An 18,301-nucleotide genomic window follows, 5' to 3' on the forward strand; every position below is an offset into this window, starting at 1 on the left:
GCACAAAATAGATATTCACACTTTAAAAATACACATTGGAACTAAGTATGTGTTCTTTTTAGAAGAATCATTTTATCTGACATGCCCCACCAACTTTTAAACACCATTTGCTATCTAACAACTACTAACAACTACATGAGAGCATCGTATTCCACATGTCTGTATCTTCTGAGGATGGCTATTATTTAAATAGTTCTCTGTTTTTGTCCAAATGTGCATAGATATCTGGTTCCTCGTCCAACAAACATGCTTTTTGAAATTGGTTTAAGATTTGATTCTGGCAATATTTTTTCATTATTTTTAATTTTCTATTTTCTTTTCAATGAAACATCCAACCCAATTCCAGAAAATAATGCTGCGTGTATCTACTTCTATTCAATGCGCTATTAAAGGCTTCTTCAAAAAAGACAAAACAGAACACTGGCAAATTGCCATTCCTTCTCCAAACCAAAAAAAGCACAAGCACATAACCTTTCTGCCAAGTAAGGACACAGTATTCCTTACAGAGGACAGAAAAAATGTTGCGTATTCCCTTATAAACTCTAAGCTCTATATAAGCCCCAGTGTACTTCAGCGCTCATCCAGATTAGTTCAAGTATGATAATCTCATGATTTGGGGGAGAACAACCATTGATAAATTTTATGTTCTGTTATGCAGTTTGGGCAGTGTGATTTTTAAACTGATCTGAAATAAGCTTAAGCTATTTCACTTGAAAGCAGAACTAAATGTATTGAAATTAATGCTACCTTAGTTTTAATTGAAGAGAAGAAAACAATAAATTTGTTTTCCATTTTGCAGAAAATCTGCCAATGAGTTGACATGAACATAGAAGTGTGTTCCAGCAGGGTTTAAATTACTTTACAAATATCCCTTTTACAGCACTAATATTTTATATTCAGTTTGTTTCTCTGCCTCTATAAGGGAGAATATTAGAAATCAAGAGTGAATGCTTATTTGGATTTAGAGATGAGAGAAAGAAAGTTTCTATCATGAGGAATGAAAATGAATCAATGATCTAGTTTGGTTCTGTGTCCCAACCCAAATCTTATCTCAAATCATAATCCCCATAAGCCCCATGTGTTGAAAGAGTAGGGACTAGTGAGAGGGGATTGGATCATGGGGGTAGTTTCCCCGATACTGTTCTCATGAGAGTGAGTGAGTGCTCATGAAATCTGATGGTGTTTGACAGTTCCTCCTTTACACACTCTCTGTCTCTCCTGCCAACATTTAAAACGTGCCTGCTTCCCCTTCTGCCATGACTGTAAGTTTCCTGAGGCCTCTCCAGTCATATGGAACTGTGCGTCAATTAAACTTCTTTCCTTTATAAATTACCAAGTCTTGGGCAGTTCTTTATAGCAGTGTGAGAATGGACTAGTACAGTCAACAAGAAGTCACTCTTATTATTTACCTAGAAAAGAAATAACAGAAACTATTGTGAAACAAAACTACTGGGATATCTGCTGCATTATTGTAAGAACATTTCAATATCTGTTGCATGAATTGTCTTCTCTGCCTGCAGACAGCTAATTTAAGGTATGCTGCCTTAGTGCTGAGCCCATTAAAATCTGAAAAATAACATGCCAAAGCCCTCTTCTCTACATTGTTGAGTTCCCTGGCATATAGACCTGGCTCTAATTGATAGGCATTGTCTTCTGTTAAATATAAACAGTTTCCCAGAAGACAAGGTAATTCTTTGACCTTGTTGAAACAAGTGAAAAATAAGACCTTTCCATAGTCATAATCAGAAAACAAGAACACTGTTCAAATAATCAAAATGACAGTCTTCCACCTCAGCCAACATTAGTGAATAGTATTTCCACACTAATTATATAGGTATATTCCATTCCCTCCACCTTCTAGAAAAAATACTAAGATATCCAATCATGAAACTGCTCAAATTTTCTAACAGCACCCAATCCAGAAGAAAATTATGTTTCCTTGAACCCTTCTCAAAACCATCTCATACAGTCAAATTCCTTTATCAAGCCTCTCCTGACACACTTTTGCTCAGATCACAGAGTCCCTCATCATATGTTGTCTCACTCATTATCACGAGCTAATAAATCTAACTTTGTTTAACAGAAGTTGTGTTCCTGATAGTCTTTGGCTGGAGGCAACAGAAAGTAAGATATTTAAGAAAATAAATACCATACCTTATCAACTGGGCATATACATACAGTGAAGTGTCAAAAGATAGTAATTTTGACATGACTTTTAGTTTTGAGTAATAATTAAGTAGTCATTTAAGTCATTTAACTAACAGTAAATGGTATTTTCCTTTCCTCCTAACAGTTCTAGCAGTTTGGGTTTTAGCTCCATTGCTTCATTTATACACACATGCACACACAAACACACACACACACACATACACACACATACATTATTACACCATGTCCATAACCCCGTTCTCTCTGGACATCAAATAATAAAACCCTTTATGGGTTCTGTGCTCTAGCTATCACAATACAAAAGGAGGTCAGGTCTTTAGGTTATGTGAGGCAAAGGGGTCACACAGTTAAAGTCAATCGTGACTTATGGTTTATATAAAGCATGTCCTTACATCTGCAGCAGTCTCTTTTAGGATGAGACTTTGTGAAGTTAAATATACTTGTTTCCAAACACAGCATTTATTGTAAAAGTAGCATAACCGTAAAAGATGACCTGAAACACATTACAGGCCTTTTAAATACATTTCTTTAAAATAATGAGTCATTATGTAATCAACTCATTCTTCAATAGAAAATGTGCCAATAACAGAAAATAATAACATAATTATTAAATCATATTATGCTAAGAAAATCTTCCACTTACAAAGTGAATTTCCCTAGTACATTGATATTAGAAAATCAAGTGACCCGGATAATTGGCTTAAACACCATAAAATAATTTTGGTATTAAATTAGTAAATACATATTTTGGCTATACTCTAGTCACCTGGTTATTTTGAGTGACATAAGCCAGATCTCAATAAAACTTTTTTCTCTTGGCACAGTGACCACAGGCACATTTTAGAAACTATAAAGAATACATTGAGCTGTGATAAATCTATAATGTACTGTCACTACTTTGTAGATCTTGGGTAAATGAAGCAATAAGAAGCTTAAAGCTTCAAGTTATAATTAGGAGGCGTATTTGAGAAAATGAGATGACCCATCATATTGCTAAAAATGAAAATCACTTTGACTAAATTTTTAAAGAAAATTAGGTTTATGTACCATTAAATATAATCTATTCATGAGATAATAGCAGCTTAGAACATTGTCTGGCACTTAATAAGAATACAATGAATTTTAGCTGTTGTTATTGTTGTTTTGATTTTTCAAAAAGGGATCATTCTTTGAAGTCAGGCAGGCCTATTTTGAACTCCAGCCAGCCCTTCTACTTATTAGTTCTCCGGCTTTATGTAGGTTATCTGGTTTTTTACTCAGTTTGTTCATTATTAAAATGAAGATAATAATACTTACCTTATAGGGTTATTATGAAAATTAGCAATAATACATGGAAAGCACCTAGCACAGGGCTCAGCATATTAAAATTTCAATAAATGGTTGTTACCACTAATATAGTGATGGCTATACAAAGTCACTGCAAAAAGAACACTCAGTTAAAATTTATTTTGGGTAATTTATCTTTTAGGGGGTCATTAATTAGGACTGAATATTATTATTAATTATAAACCAACCTCATCTTGACTCTACAGCAGATATGAAGGAAATGCGGTTCTTACTTTAGGAAATCATAATTATAGCAACACAAAGAGATACAAAAACATTTCCTCAAATGAGAAAAAAAAATGATATCTGAAGTAAAGTGCCTCAACATTTACGCTTGTCCTATTTTTTCATTGCAGAGAGCTTTCATTTTGCAAAGCTTTTTTATAAATGTTATTTTTGATCATAAAAGGCTTTACGATGGTGATGTTTTATAAAAGACAGATGGCTGCCTGGATCTCATAAAGGAAGTTAGGTTAGAGAAAAAAACACACATTTTTTCCCTCTCTTTTCCAGCACATTCAAAATATATCAACAAATAAAACTTCAATGATCAATGTGACCTTAAGAAAATACACAAAAATACTGAACTGTCAGCCTTATAAAATAAATATACAAGTCTTGAGAAAATCACTTCTGAATTATAAAGCAAGGTATATCAGAAGTAACTATCAAGTCTAAGAGGATATAAAGAAAACTGGGTGGGGTAGTAAACCATTCAAAGATTAGGCATACTCAGCCAGCTTAAAATAAGTGTTAAGCTTATAATGAATTATATGCTTGGTTTATTTATCAAAAATTCCAAATAATTTGACCAATTTTTTACTATTATGAGATTTCCTTATGACATTGAGCTTATAGCTCAAATTAGTATTAACAGGCATATCTTCTTGTTCTTGTTAAGGAGGATGTAATTTAGAAATTACACATTTAGTAATTCTAAAATGATCTTTTTAAAAGTTGTTACTAACACTGCTCAAATAAATGCAAACAACTTTTTAAAGAGTCTGAATGCACACTTCCCACTGTAACACTAAAATACAATCAGTCAATAACAAAAATATAAAGAGGATAAGAACAAGAAATTTGTATCCTCAAAAAACAGTCAATAAACTCATAAGGCTTATAAAATAATACACCATATTGTAATTAAGTTTTCAAAAGTTTGGTAAAAAGAGTAAGTGTAATCATAGAAGTGATGGCAGTGATCACCATGAGTTCAAATTATCAAGAAGTGGAGGAAATGGGACTTAACATAAAAAGACTTAAATAACTGAAGATGAGTTAAGAAACCAAGAGTATTTATGAGGGAGATGAAGATGAGATTTAAGAATGGAAGTTCAGGAGGCAGTGAGAAAACCAACCTGACTGAAGTTGTGTAGGGACTGCAGAGTAACAATCAGTGAACTGGATTATAGGGTAGCTCTAAATTAGATTTAATGTAGGCCTCATGCATTCTTGAAAAGGCAGGTAGGAATGAAAGCAGTGCTTTAGAAAAATTATCCTATTAGGCTAGAGAAATTTAAAGTATCAGTCAATTTTTAACATGAACTCTGGCTATGCTCCCAAACATCAAGTTTATTTTAAAATTTGGGTAGAATCTCCATAGCTGTTGATTCAAACAGTAGGCTTCATTAGGCTCTGGCAATTTTTTTGCACCTTATTATAAAATCTAATGAATAAATGTCCTATTTGAAAAATCTAAAATGTGAGGTAAGATATGGTATGGAAACAGATATTTACTGAACATCTGCTCTGCCAGGCATTATGCTACCTGTATATTATCAATGATCTCCAATTCTCAAAACGTCTCCTCAGCTTAAAGCTGATAATAGTAACAATTACAATATTTCTACAGTTGAGCTATGTAAAATTGCCCATAGGATTTTTTGACCAACGATTTTATATGGTTCAACCTAATATATGCCAGTAATTGGAATAAATTATACATATATAATATGACATTTAATCCTCTCAGCAATTCTATCACATTGCTTTACAGCTGAGGAAAGTAGAGATCAAAGTGTAACTTGTCCAAGGTCAAATAGAAAATCAAGGGTTAAATGAATATCTGATCTGTTTTATTTTTATTGATTGATTGATTGATTGATTTTGAGACAGAGCTTCACTCTTGTTGCCCACGCTGGAGTGCAATGGCGCCATCTCGGCTCACTGCAACCTCTGCCTCCCGGGTTCAAGTGATTCTCCTGCCTCAGCCACCTGAGTAGCTGGGATTACAGGCATGAACCACCACGCCTGGCTAATTTTGTATTTTTAGTAGAGACGGGGTTTCGCCATGTGGGTCAGGCTAGTCTCGAACTCCCGACCTCAGGTAATCCACCTGCCTTGGCCTCCCATAGTGCTGGGATTACAGGCATGAGCCACTGCGCCTGGTCTTGATCTGCTTTATTCTTAAGCAATTCTATTTCTATCACACATGTCTCAAAACCCACTTGCAAAAGTCAAGTGAAACATTTTGAAATGAGGATATATGTTTATATATTCATATATGTGTATATTTAAATCCACACTAAGATTTTGTGTTTATGTATATCTATTATCCACATATTTTTATATGAATGTTCAAATTCTGTCTCATACACACACACACACACACACACAAACACACAACACTGACATCCTTTCCTTTGATAATATTTTTCCCTTGAAATGTCTCCTAAATTTATAAAAATTTTATACTTCCTATAGGGTTATCTTGTGGATATTTATAGTTCATCAATGAATAGTCCTTTATGATTTCAAGCAGTACATAAAATGATAAAAAATATTGAGGCAGAAATCCATGTGGAGATAAAATGTACATAATATAGTTCGGCAACTAATTCATTTTTTTATCTTAATGATTATGTATTAGTTCCCGAATTATGATTTTCTATCAAATAATAATTCTATTGTTTCAGCCTTAGGCTATATCTGCAAACTGCCAGCATTAATGATCAACTCAGTAGGAAAGGCAAATAAATTATTTTTTTAAAAAAAACAGCCGGAATAAAAGTTGTCTGACTGAATATCCAACTTTCCAGAAGAGATCAGCGTGTTCATGGTGGTATGGCCATAGACTGAACCCCTGACTTTTCAACTGGTTATGTTGGATTGCGTATCAGTTCTGGATGGCAGTGGATCACTATGGAGAAACTAATTAGATACCATCTAATTGGCTGATAAGTGCTCAAATTAAGCAACTCAAACATTTTATGATAAATTTCTGACTAGATCCCATGTGCTTTAAATGTGTTTGAACACAATCACAGTTGATTTACTATATACTATATTTTTCATGGAATATAAGCTTTAAGTATCAAATATTTAGCTACTTGTATATTAAAAAGGTGAAATGCTAAGTCATACATTATGTAATGGGCAAAGCACATGTCCATCCTCACATTTTCATATAATTTTTGCAAACTTAATTTAGTAGATTATTGGTCTTGTGAAATACTCATGGAATTAGTCTGACAAAGTTATGTGAGGCAGAATGTGTTATAATGAGACTGTAGTCATAGCAGATAAAAGGATGTAATCATTATAGATAAATAGCCATTTTCTTATTAATGATGGAATACAACCAATTGAGGATTAAAACAAAAATAAAGAAGAGAAACACCTCTGTGAAACCTTCTGAATGTCCTTTCAAAAAGTTAAGTTTATGAATACAGAGCCCAGAACAAAGGATCCTATACAATGAAATCAAATTGAGACTATACATAAATTATTCCACAGCAGTAAAAGCTATGAACTTAATGATCTGGAATAGTCACTTAAAACTGTAAGATTCTAGAATAGACACAGTTTTGAAACAACAGTATAAATGAATGAGTAATGTGATCCAAAGCGTGAAGATACTGAATGCCAATTTTAGAAAGAGTCACAGCAGGTTGAATAGATTAAACATTTTGTATAGGAAAAAAATCTATTGATGTCTCAAAATTACATGCAATAGAGTATGAACAGCTGGTTCTCCTTTATTGGTTTTCATGCAGAAATGATTATTTTCCAGTGGGTAATTACTGACTGATTTATTTCCTATATCCATTTGCTCACATTTTAATGTCCCTGAATACTTAGAAGAGGTCATCTTTTGCAAGGAAATGTGTTTGAAATGCTAAAGTTACTGTGATTATAAAATTTCTAAATTTTAATACCTTTTCAATCATTGGTTAAATATATATTACATTCACTTTTTTCCAGGACAAATTAAACAGTAGCAAATGAAATAGGAACTCTCAGATAATACCAACCGTGATAACTGAGCACAAAAAAGCCACTTGTTGTGAAATCACTGTGGAATTTGATTAGAATCTGATTTGAAGTACTGTAGACTGATTCCAAAGCGGTATTGCCACTGAACTGACCGATCTGAGGTGAATTTTGGTCTGGTCCATCCCTATGAGACAAGGATTGGGAAAGGAGGAGAGATCAAGATTGATTGTAGAAGTAGTTTTGAACCGTATTTAATAAAAGTATTGCATATATTTATATTCTATTGTATCAATAATAAAGATGCAGGAAGCTAACCAATGAGTGCAAATTATATATTCTATATCTATGTAGGTGACCACATATTTTTAAATGTAAAGTATAAAAATAGATTACATTTTTACTAAATGGAATGTACTCATATTAGTTATAATCAATACATTGTCTTTGTTTTTTTTTTTTTTTTACCAAAACTCTGATGCTTTTAAATGCTTGAGGTTTGCCCCTCTTTTATTTTCTTCAGCAACAATCTTGAGAATCACAGACTGTTAAAGTTACAACTCTTAGAACTCAGATAAACAAATTATCAGTAGTTAATTATTAATTCAGATACTTTCTTTAACACATTTTTATTTATTTATTTATTTAGAGCCAGGGCCTCACTCCGTTGCCCATGCTGGAGTGCAGTAGGATGATCACAGCTCACTGCACCTTTGACCTCCCAGGCTCAAGGGATCCTCTCATCTCAGCTTCCTGAATAGCTGGGACCACAGGCGCATGCCACCATGTCTGGCTACTTTTTTATTTTTTCTAGAGAGAGTCTCACTATGTTGCCCAGGCTGGTATTGAACTCTTGGGATGAAGTGATGCTCCCACTGTGGCCTCCCAAAGTGCTGGGATTGCAGATGTTAGCCACTGCACCTGGCCTTAATATATTTTTAAATAAAGATGTTTCAATTGACAAGACTTTAATACAACTAAATTTTTATGGCAGAAATCCACTAGTTATATTAAATAATTATAATTTCTTAAATTCCACTGGCTTTTGTAAGTAGAGAACTTCCATACCTTAAACTTAAGTCTGTTAACTTCCTGTTTTAGCACATTAATTTAATAATATTTTTTAATCTCGTTTTCACCTATGAAGTCTTTGTTCCACAATGCTTACCTAGTTCATGGGGCAAATAAGCCAAAACCTATTTCTCTTGTGTATGTAATTCTACAAGACACATACTGTCACCCTCAGTTACTCACATCAATTCAAATATCAGATGACAATTTGTAACAGAGGATTGTGATATAGTTTTATTCCAACCTTGTTTTACTGTGTATATAATTGAATAAATCAATAACAATAGTCCTGACTTACCATACAGTAATGAAATCATATATTGGTTCTGTTTGAAGGACAGTAAAATTGATGTAGATGCCATTCCCAGGGGGTACTCTTACAAGCCAAAAACAATCTTGAAAGTTTGGATATTCATCAGGATACCCAGGAGAATAAATGGTGCCATTCATTGCAGTTATATTCCCACCACAAAGAGCTACGGAAAAAGTCACAAAACAAAATAATATTTTAAAATAACAATAAACTGACTGTGGAGAAAAAGGCAAACATTTCACATATCTTAAGCATTATGAAACACATTTATGCTTTGTTTTTACTTCAGTTGAGGTATGTATAATGAAGTTGGCAACAGTGCACAAAATAGAGCCAACTTTTATTTATTTTTCCACATGAGGTATACTAAATAATTGTTATTAATGATCACTAGATTAGTAAATTACATTGTCTTCTCTATTATTTGAATATTTTATATCAATGCAAAGACTTTAACTTTCATTTGCCTCTTACTATGTGTACATATAAGGCCTTATAAGAGGTTCAAAACCTTTTATTTCAAAGGATTTTCTAGAGGAAAGGAATTCAGTAGCAGTATCTGGGTTAGTGGTTTATGTAAGAATGACTTAAATGCATACAAACCCACATGCACCCCCTTCCCTTCCCCACACACATAAGAAAAGCTTTAAAGTGTGAATCAACTATTTTTTCACTCCCAATAGGAAAGGTTAGGACTCCTGCCAATAATGATAAAATCGTTATTCATTATAGAGCCTTAGGGGTTTAAAAAATATCTTCAGCTGAGAGACTATATATTTAGCATGCTGTTGGAAGAGGAAGACAAGTAAAAAGTGCCAAAACAATATTAAAAACAGATGACATCACCTAAAAGATAGCTTCAAGTTAGAAGCATACCTTCACACCTTGGAAGTGGATGATTCCAATTACGACTGACTCCGTGAAGGCATGTGAGAGCTGAATTTCCAATTAATGTGTATCCTGGGAAACATTCAAATGAAATGGTTTGACCCACAGTAAAATCATTACCAATTACAAAACCATTTCGAAACGGGCGTGGATCAGGACAGCTTTGCAACTGATAGGCTGGAAAGAGGAAAAAGAAAGACATTTTTTCTTTCCAAATTTCAGAGGCCACAGATAGGGTACTACAGCAATTTTGCAACTTACAAATAGATGTGATGCTACTTGCAGTTGATTATAAATAGCAATTCAGGTTTATGATAAATGCTGTCAATGACCTGTGACATAAATTTCTTCTCATGTCTACAATTTTCATATTTAAAATGTTAGTACAATTAATAAAAACGCATGCTTTCTTCACCTACTTGTGCAACCCAACTAAATTATGTTTTAATGAAAATGTAAACTCTTCTTAAAGCTACAATTTTAATCCAATGCATTCTGATTCTCTTCCAGAGAATGCAATTGCTTCTTGATTATGTTACAAGCACACAGAATGCAATAAGAATATGTATAAGCCTAATTCTCAGCCTTTTTACAGTTTGTTTTACTAATTGTTTTTCTACAGATCACAATATACTTCTGTTGAGTTAATTGCAAAGAAGTTAGTTTGTAAAATAAAGCACTGGAAAAAAATTTTATTTTAATATAAAATGAACTTTGTACTTCAGTTATGGGATAATTTGGGCAATGCAGTATAATTGCCTATTTATTTGTTCATACTTCTCTTGCTCTACATTTTGTATGAGATCAAAGTTCCTGTTTGTATTATTATCCTATCTCAAAGCCTTGGCTATTGCCTTTCACAGAGTAGTGTTAAATAAACACTACTAAATAAATGTTAGACCTATGAACAGGGCCTATTCTCATATAATATCAATATTTGGAACTTTTTAATTAAGAAGTTCAAAATTGTATTCTAATTAGTAAAATTTAAATTTCTGAAAATCAAAGACTACTTCTCTACCAAACCATTAAAATTTTATATTCCTCAAATAAAAAATTACATTCGAAGTTAAATAAACTATCCTGTTGTTTATTACAATATAACTCAAATTTTTAGGACTAAAGGTTTCAGAATTAATGAACAAATTCTTTAAAATGTTAAGTGCTTTCATTCTTAATGTGTCCTTTTCATTTTAATTGATATTCTACACAAAAAATATTCTACACAAAAATATATTAGAAAGAGTTCTTATTCCAACTTAAATGTGTATTAGGAATTGATCATTAGGAGTTGGAATATATTATTCTATTAAATATACCCTTTCAATTTCTACTCCAAGTTTTTTAGTTTAATAAGTATAGAAAATAGATTTTAAGTGTGTAGGAGAAAGTTCCCATTGTAATGTTATATACAATACAGTGAGGTGGGAGAATTGGGTCTGGAGGCAGGGAACCTAAGGCTGTCTAACACCAACTTCCTCAAACTAAATTGAAAGGAAAACCCTAACTTTCCACACCTTAGTAATAAAAGGACCAGAGGCAACTCCGTCTGCAAACCCCTCACCTTTTTGGCCCAGCAGATGAGAAATTGGCTGTGTGCAACCAATCAGACTGATTGCAGGCCGAGTCCTCGTTTGCATAGAAGTATAACTTTGTAACTTCACCTTAGCCTCTGATTGGTTGCAAAAAGCAATTGGTTGCTTTTTGCAACCAATCAGATATTTGCACAGGAGTGTGATCTTTGTAACTTCACTTCAGCTTCTGGTTGGCTGCTTTCAGATCAGACTGATTGCGGGCTACCACTTCATCTACATGGGGTGAGCATGAAGTGGCCAATGGGAAACTTCTAGGGGGCATCTGGACCCAAAAAGATTCTGTATCTGGGCCCTTGAGCCACTGATCGGCCTGCTGCCACACTGGGAGTGTACTTTTGTTTTCAATAAATCCCTGCTTTCGTTCTTTTGTTGCTTCATTCTTTCTTTGCTTTGCTAGGCGTTTTGTCCAATTCTTTGTTCAAAAAGCCAAGAACCCGGACAACTTGCAGTCACAATCTTGTACCGGTGACAACAGGACTTACCAAACCTAATAATCTTGTCAGTAATAACATTAATTTTCAAACTGATTCCTTCAGTAGATGGGTACTCTAAATTGTACAGTATAACTTTTCCAAATTCAGAAGGTTCTTAAAATTTAACCACAAAATCAATCCAAAAATAATATTGACTCTGTGAATATATATGTTAACTATTTCTTTAAAATGCACTAGGTTAGTTACATAAATGTAGCACAAAAAGAAACCATTTTAAAACTCAGTGTGATTCACAAATAACATCTCCTCATCATTGTAATACATTATGGCTCATGTTAATAATACGTCAGTAACAGTGAAAAAAGTTTATATATTTTACACTTTTATTATGTCAATAATGAATTGTTTTTCAAGGATATATTAACTGAAAATATCAGAGTTAATAAAGCTAAAATTCTAATTTTACATCATTCAAATAAGAACATTATTTTGAGAGAGAGGGAAAATGAGAATAGGAAAAAAACAGGTTTAGTCAGTTTTAAGGTGCATGGCAAAGAACTTGGCATAAGGCCATGTACACTTGCTAAAGTATATCACAAATATGGTTCTGAGTCTTCTAGCAGCAAAGAAGAGAAATTCAACCAATTACCCAATTGTTTTAAAAATAATTAATTTCCTTGCAAGCATGGTTAATTCAATGTGCTGGGAGGTGATTGAAATGACTCCTATTTTATGAAAGTGATTATGTGTAATGTAGTGTTCTTACATTATGCACGCAAGTATAATACAAATTATAATTATTTCAGATCCATGTAATTTGATGTTTAAGACCTATCTCTATCTTAACTACTTTCAAATTTCCTTTTTGGTAGATACTTTAGCAAATATTTATTGTGCTTACTGCTCTAGATGCTTATGATACTCCAATGAACAACCCAATTGCCTGTTCTTGAGGAGCTGAGATACAAAAGCATTACATAAAGTCCTTCAATAATTAGGGCAGAGATGTAATAACATTTTCGTTTATTTTGATTAAAAATTTCAGCCATTAGAAATAAACTTTATTATGTAAAATATCATTTTAATATTTAATTTTAACAGAATATGCACATATAAGACATGAAATAATATAATAGCAATAGCTAAAAAGGACTGAGTAATTACTAAAAATATACATCATGGAATACACCTTACATACATTTTTTAATAAAAAGTTCAATACAACTTATCTGAAAGTTAGTATAATTAACTCCATTATGCACATGAGCAAATGGAGAGCAAGGCCGAGGCCACATTAGATAGAATAGGAAGAATCAACATTTGAGCCTAGCTCTACTTACGCCCAAACCCTTTACTCAAAAGAGATAAAAATCTTGCTCAAGGTCATGCAGTAGTTCTGTTTGAGAGATAGGTCTAATATAACATGGTTATCAAAGTATTTATATTCTCATGACAATAGAACAAAATGAAGGAATGTCATATTAGTCTATCACTATAAAGTAAAAGAACATTTTACATAATACAACACATGAATAATACAAAATATCTTTTCAATATATTCCTTTTAATATAAAAGCAAAGATAAATCTTTGCTGTGCAGCTGGCCTTGCTTATTTGCCATGCCTTGCTTAATTTAATTGTGTATTAACTTAAGACTAATTCAATCCTGTTTCATGGTTAGGATTTTCTAAGGTCTCAGAGAGACATCATTCTCCCTGTGTAGTTCCCAGAGAGTTGCATTGTTCTAAAAATCTTCCTAATTGAAGCTCACCTTGGCTTAAGTTTTTTTTTTCTTTCTAAAACAGAATACAGAAAATAATTAGACTCAGTTAAATATTTCTAATAGCTGATTTGGGGTTATATAAATTTTCATTTTTTATTATTTCTCTTACCTTGGTATACAATATGAAACCCTTGTTTGTTTTGTGAATAGTCACTGTGAAAATATAAGCTGGTTTCATGGGTGGTGCTGAATAAGGAAGATGGTATTTGAGGACCACTAAGCCGGCCAATAACAGTACTAGTTTCTGAGGATCCACTTCGTACTTCCAAATAATCATGTATGGTTTCTGTAGAAAAATTTACAAACTGGAGATGTACACCTGAAGAAGAAAACAAACAGAATGCTACTTTATTTGTTTTACCGAATTAAACATAAATATACACACACACAATCACATCAATGTACTTAGATAAGTTTGCATTTAAGTCAAGAGGCATAATCTCAAGATCTGAGTCATGGATTTGCTGTCTGCCTAGGACAGGTAACTTTGCTGAGGTTCAAAGTAAAAGAATACTGCTCTCACATGTCCATTATCAGTTAAAAGGAAAAACATTTCATTTCATTATAATGTCACTGTATGAAAAATGATCCAAAAAAGTGGCTTTCTTATTCTTTAATACGCTTTAAATTACATAAACTAATTTTTAGAGGAAAAGGCCGCTTTTGGCCTAATTTGTGTTATGGAAAAGGTCAATCTAAGGTTGAAAATAATTGCAAATTTGTAATATAGATTTGTAACATAGATTCCACAATTGCATTAGAAGTTATTCATTCACAGGAGAGAAACTAACTTCTCAGAAATATAACGTATATAATTTAAACGGTGCTCTTTCAGTGTTTTGCTTATCAGAAGATAATGCAGGCTTTTATATAATAACCTTAATAAAATCTGGTGATCATTGTTATATGTGGTCATACTGCAATGTAATCTCAATATCTTTATAAGCATAACTAAAATATGAGACAGTGAAATGTCTCTGGGATAAAAAATGTTAATTAAAGTATATTTGCTTAATTAATTTAACACTCAATTTTAGTAAATTTGATGTTTTTCTTACTATTATCACTCTCTAAATTATTTGTAATAAAATCTGATATTTGGTGAAAGTTTTAAGTTATTTATATTTGCTACACATTATATATATTACCTGCCTTAAGTGATTTATATATGCTAACTTATTTAATTCTCACCATTTCATGAGAACAAGGAAAGTGAGTCGCAGAGAAGTAAGACACATGTAAAGTTTACACAATGACCCAGTAGGCTTGAACTGCAAACCGAGGCATTCAGACTCTTAAGCTTATGATATTAATAACTACACTGGGGCTCTGAGTAAATGCACATCATGTTACTAAATGATTTTTTAAACAGTCCCTTGGACAAATAAGCTTTGGAAATATTTAAAACAGGGTTTAAAATATTAAACAACTTTCTAAAAAATTAGATTAACTTTTTAGAACTTTGGACATGCAACCTTAATATGTGAAGACCGAAGATATGCACTTTTTGTTTTTATTTTTAACTGAGCACTTTTATTACAAACATTTTCCAAAATTGTTTCATATATTCTTGAAAATATGTTTCTTTACCTCTTGAAATGTATATATATATATAGTTTAAATACATTGGACCTAATATTTGATTTAATCAAAACTCAAAGAAAAGAGTATGGTTATTAAAATGTAATCAAGTATCAAAATCTCTTATGTTTTCATTTATAAATTAGAGCTATATATTCAAGTATTAATAAAGTTGGTTTTCAAAATCAAGAATTAGCCAGAAATTGAAGATCATGTTATAATGAGATTATTGAAACTATTTTTAATAATTCATTTTAAAATAATTCATTTAGCTACATAAGCTACAGTGGCTAGTGAAAGACGTGGAAGAGCCATGCTGGTTCAAATCTGTTGTTCATTTACATCAGTATTCTATCAATGGACATAGAAGTTCACTACAACTTCGAATTCAGAGTTTCCACATTTTAGCCAAAATGATCCTAAATAGGATTTCTAAATAGAAAGTCCCCAGCAACCTTCTCTCAATAACGTTCTGCTTTCCCAAAACCTCAGGCCAGTCACACAGTGTTCAGGCATGTTTAATTTTTTTTAGCTTTCTCACCTGCATTTTTCTACTTCTTACCTTGTTTACCTAGAATTTCTTTCACACGTCCTGCAGCAGACTGACATTCTTTGCTGGACTGACTTTTACTTAACTTTTTGTTTTTTCATTTCATTTAATCATTTATTTATTTTTTAAAGACAGGGTGGCCCAGCTGCTCAGTGGCATGATCACAGCTCACTGTAAACTCAAACTCCGGTACTCATGCAGTCCTTCTGCCTCAGCCTTCTGATTAGGTGGGACATACAGGTGGGCTCCACCATGTGTGGCTAATTTTTTTTTATTTATAGTACAGACAGAGCCTCACTATGTTGCCCAGGCTGGTTGATTATTTATTTATTTATTTATTTATTTATTTATTTTTTGAGATAAGAGTCTTGCTCTGTTGCCCAGGCTGGAGTGCAGTGGCAAGATCTCCGCTCACTGCAACCTCCGCCTCCTGGGTTCAAGCAATTCTGCTGCCTCAGCCTCCAGAGTAGCTGCGACTACAGGTGCGTGCCACCATGCCTGGCTAATTTTTTGTATTTTTAATAGAGATGAGGTTTCACCATGTTAGCCAGGATGGTCTCAATCTCCTGACCTTGTGATCTGCCCGCATCAGCCTCCCAAAGTGCTGGGATTACAGGTGTGAGACACCATGCCTGGCCTGGTTACTTATCTTTAAAGCTAAAGTTTAAGCATCACTCCCTCTGTCAAGACTTTACTGCATTTCCTATACTAGGCTGATGTCCATTCTAAGTACAATCCTGTGCTCTCTAGTTACACTGTATCATAATAATACATTTTACTGTCTCCTCATTATGACTGTAACTTATTTAAAGAAAAATGCAAAGTCTGCATTGCCATACATTTTATCTCCAGCACTTAGCAGTATCTGGAGTATAATATACACTCAGTAAATATTTGTCAAAACTATGAGTTATCTGTTAATTTATGTAAAACATTTAAATATGCATTTATACTCTGAGGTTGTAGATGCTTACTGGGTAGTGAGATACCCAAGTTCAGTCCTCAATAAGTGACATAGTACAGAATTTCCTAATAACTCTAAAACTACCTGGTTTGTGCTTCAATGAGTATCTATTCATCCTAGTCTTCTGTGATTTAATGAACATGTGTACCCTCAATCAAGCACTTCTTTTAGTGCATTTATAAACTCATAGGATCTGCAAAAGCTGTAAGAGAGTATATTAGTGATGTAAGGGTAAAGAGAATTTATTAAATATGATATATTATGTAATGTATCAAAAATATTGGGAATTATTACATTACAATTGGGAAGGTATTATAGTGATTTGTATTTAAACCTAATATTTTAAAATTCATACTACTTTTAAAAAATAAAATCTGATTTACTTGCAAAGAAAATGGGATGAATTCAATAGATTACTAGAAAATAATAACTGTACTACTTGATTACAGCAATAAGAAAAGAGTTACAAAAACAATGCACATAAAATTTAGGTTGAATTTATCATTATTATACATATCTAATTCAGGGTATATCCATACATAGCGACTGAAAAATAGTATAAGTCTGTCTAGCTATATCAGTCTATACATCTCTATATATAATTATAAAATGACCTTGCACACTGTTGGTGGGAATAAATATTAGTACAGACATTACAGGAAACAATATGGAGGTTCCACAAAAAAATTTAAAATAGAACTACCACATGTGCCAACAATCCTACCACTGGGTATATGTGCAAAAGAATTGAAGTCAGAATCTTGAAGAGATATCTTCAATCTTGTATTTCTGCAGCATTACTCACAATGGACAAGATATGGAATCAACCTAAGTGTCCATCATCTGATGAATGGATAAAGAAAATATAGTATATATACGCAATGAAACACTATTCAGCCATAAAAAAAACAAGGGAATTCTGTCATATACAACAATATGGATGAACCTGGAGGGCATTATGTTAAGTGCAATTAAGTCAGGCACAGAAAGACATATCACATGATCTCACATGTGGAATCTGAAAAAACTGAACTCAGGAGTAGAAAGTAGAAGGGTAGTTACCAGGGTGTAAGAGAGAAGGATTAAGAAAATGTTGGTTAAAGGGCACAAAATTTGAGTTACACAAAAGAAGTAAATTCATTGTACAACATGGTAACTATAGTTATTAACAACATATTGCACTCTTGAAAATTGCTAAGAGGGTTTTAAGTGTTCTCACCATAAAAAATATTAGAGGTAATATATTAATTAACTTTATTTAGTTCTTCCAAAATGTATACATATTTCAAAACATCATGTTGTACATGATAAATATGTACAATTTTTATTTGCCAATTAAAAAATAATAAATTAGAGTAAAAAAAAGAAAATGCCCATATACCTTCAATTATCCAAGTACTCCAAGTGAAATG

General features: G+C 32.7%; 1 protein-coding gene across 8 annotated transcripts in view; it reads right to left on the bottom strand.

The window, feature by feature from the left end:
• CSMD3 (CUB and Sushi multiple domains 3) overlaps positions 1-18,301 on the bottom strand; it is a 1,209,558-nt gene that overhangs the window by 104,553 nt on the left and 1,086,704 nt on the right. For all 8 annotated transcript variants that reach the window (XM_054656949.2, XM_016959787.4, XM_016959790.4 and 5 more), the window contains 4 exons: positions 13,904-14,113; positions 9,971-10,159; positions 9,080-9,257; positions 7,752-7,897 (listed from right to left, as the gene is read on the bottom strand). In XM_054656949.2, coding sequence (XP_054512924.1) covers positions 7,752-7,897; positions 9,080-9,257; positions 9,971-10,159; positions 13,904-14,113 — 723 coding nt within the window. The remainder of the gene's footprint in view (positions 1-7,751; positions 7,898-9,079; positions 9,258-9,970; positions 10,160-13,903; positions 14,114-18,301) is intronic.

Source organism: Pan troglodytes, chromosome 7 (genome assembly GCF_028858775.2).
Source record: "Pan troglodytes isolate AG18354 chromosome 7, NHGRI_mPanTro3-v2.0_pri, whole genome shotgun sequence".
Lineage (NCBI taxonomy): Eukaryota > Metazoa > Chordata > Mammalia > Primates > Hominidae > Pan > Pan troglodytes.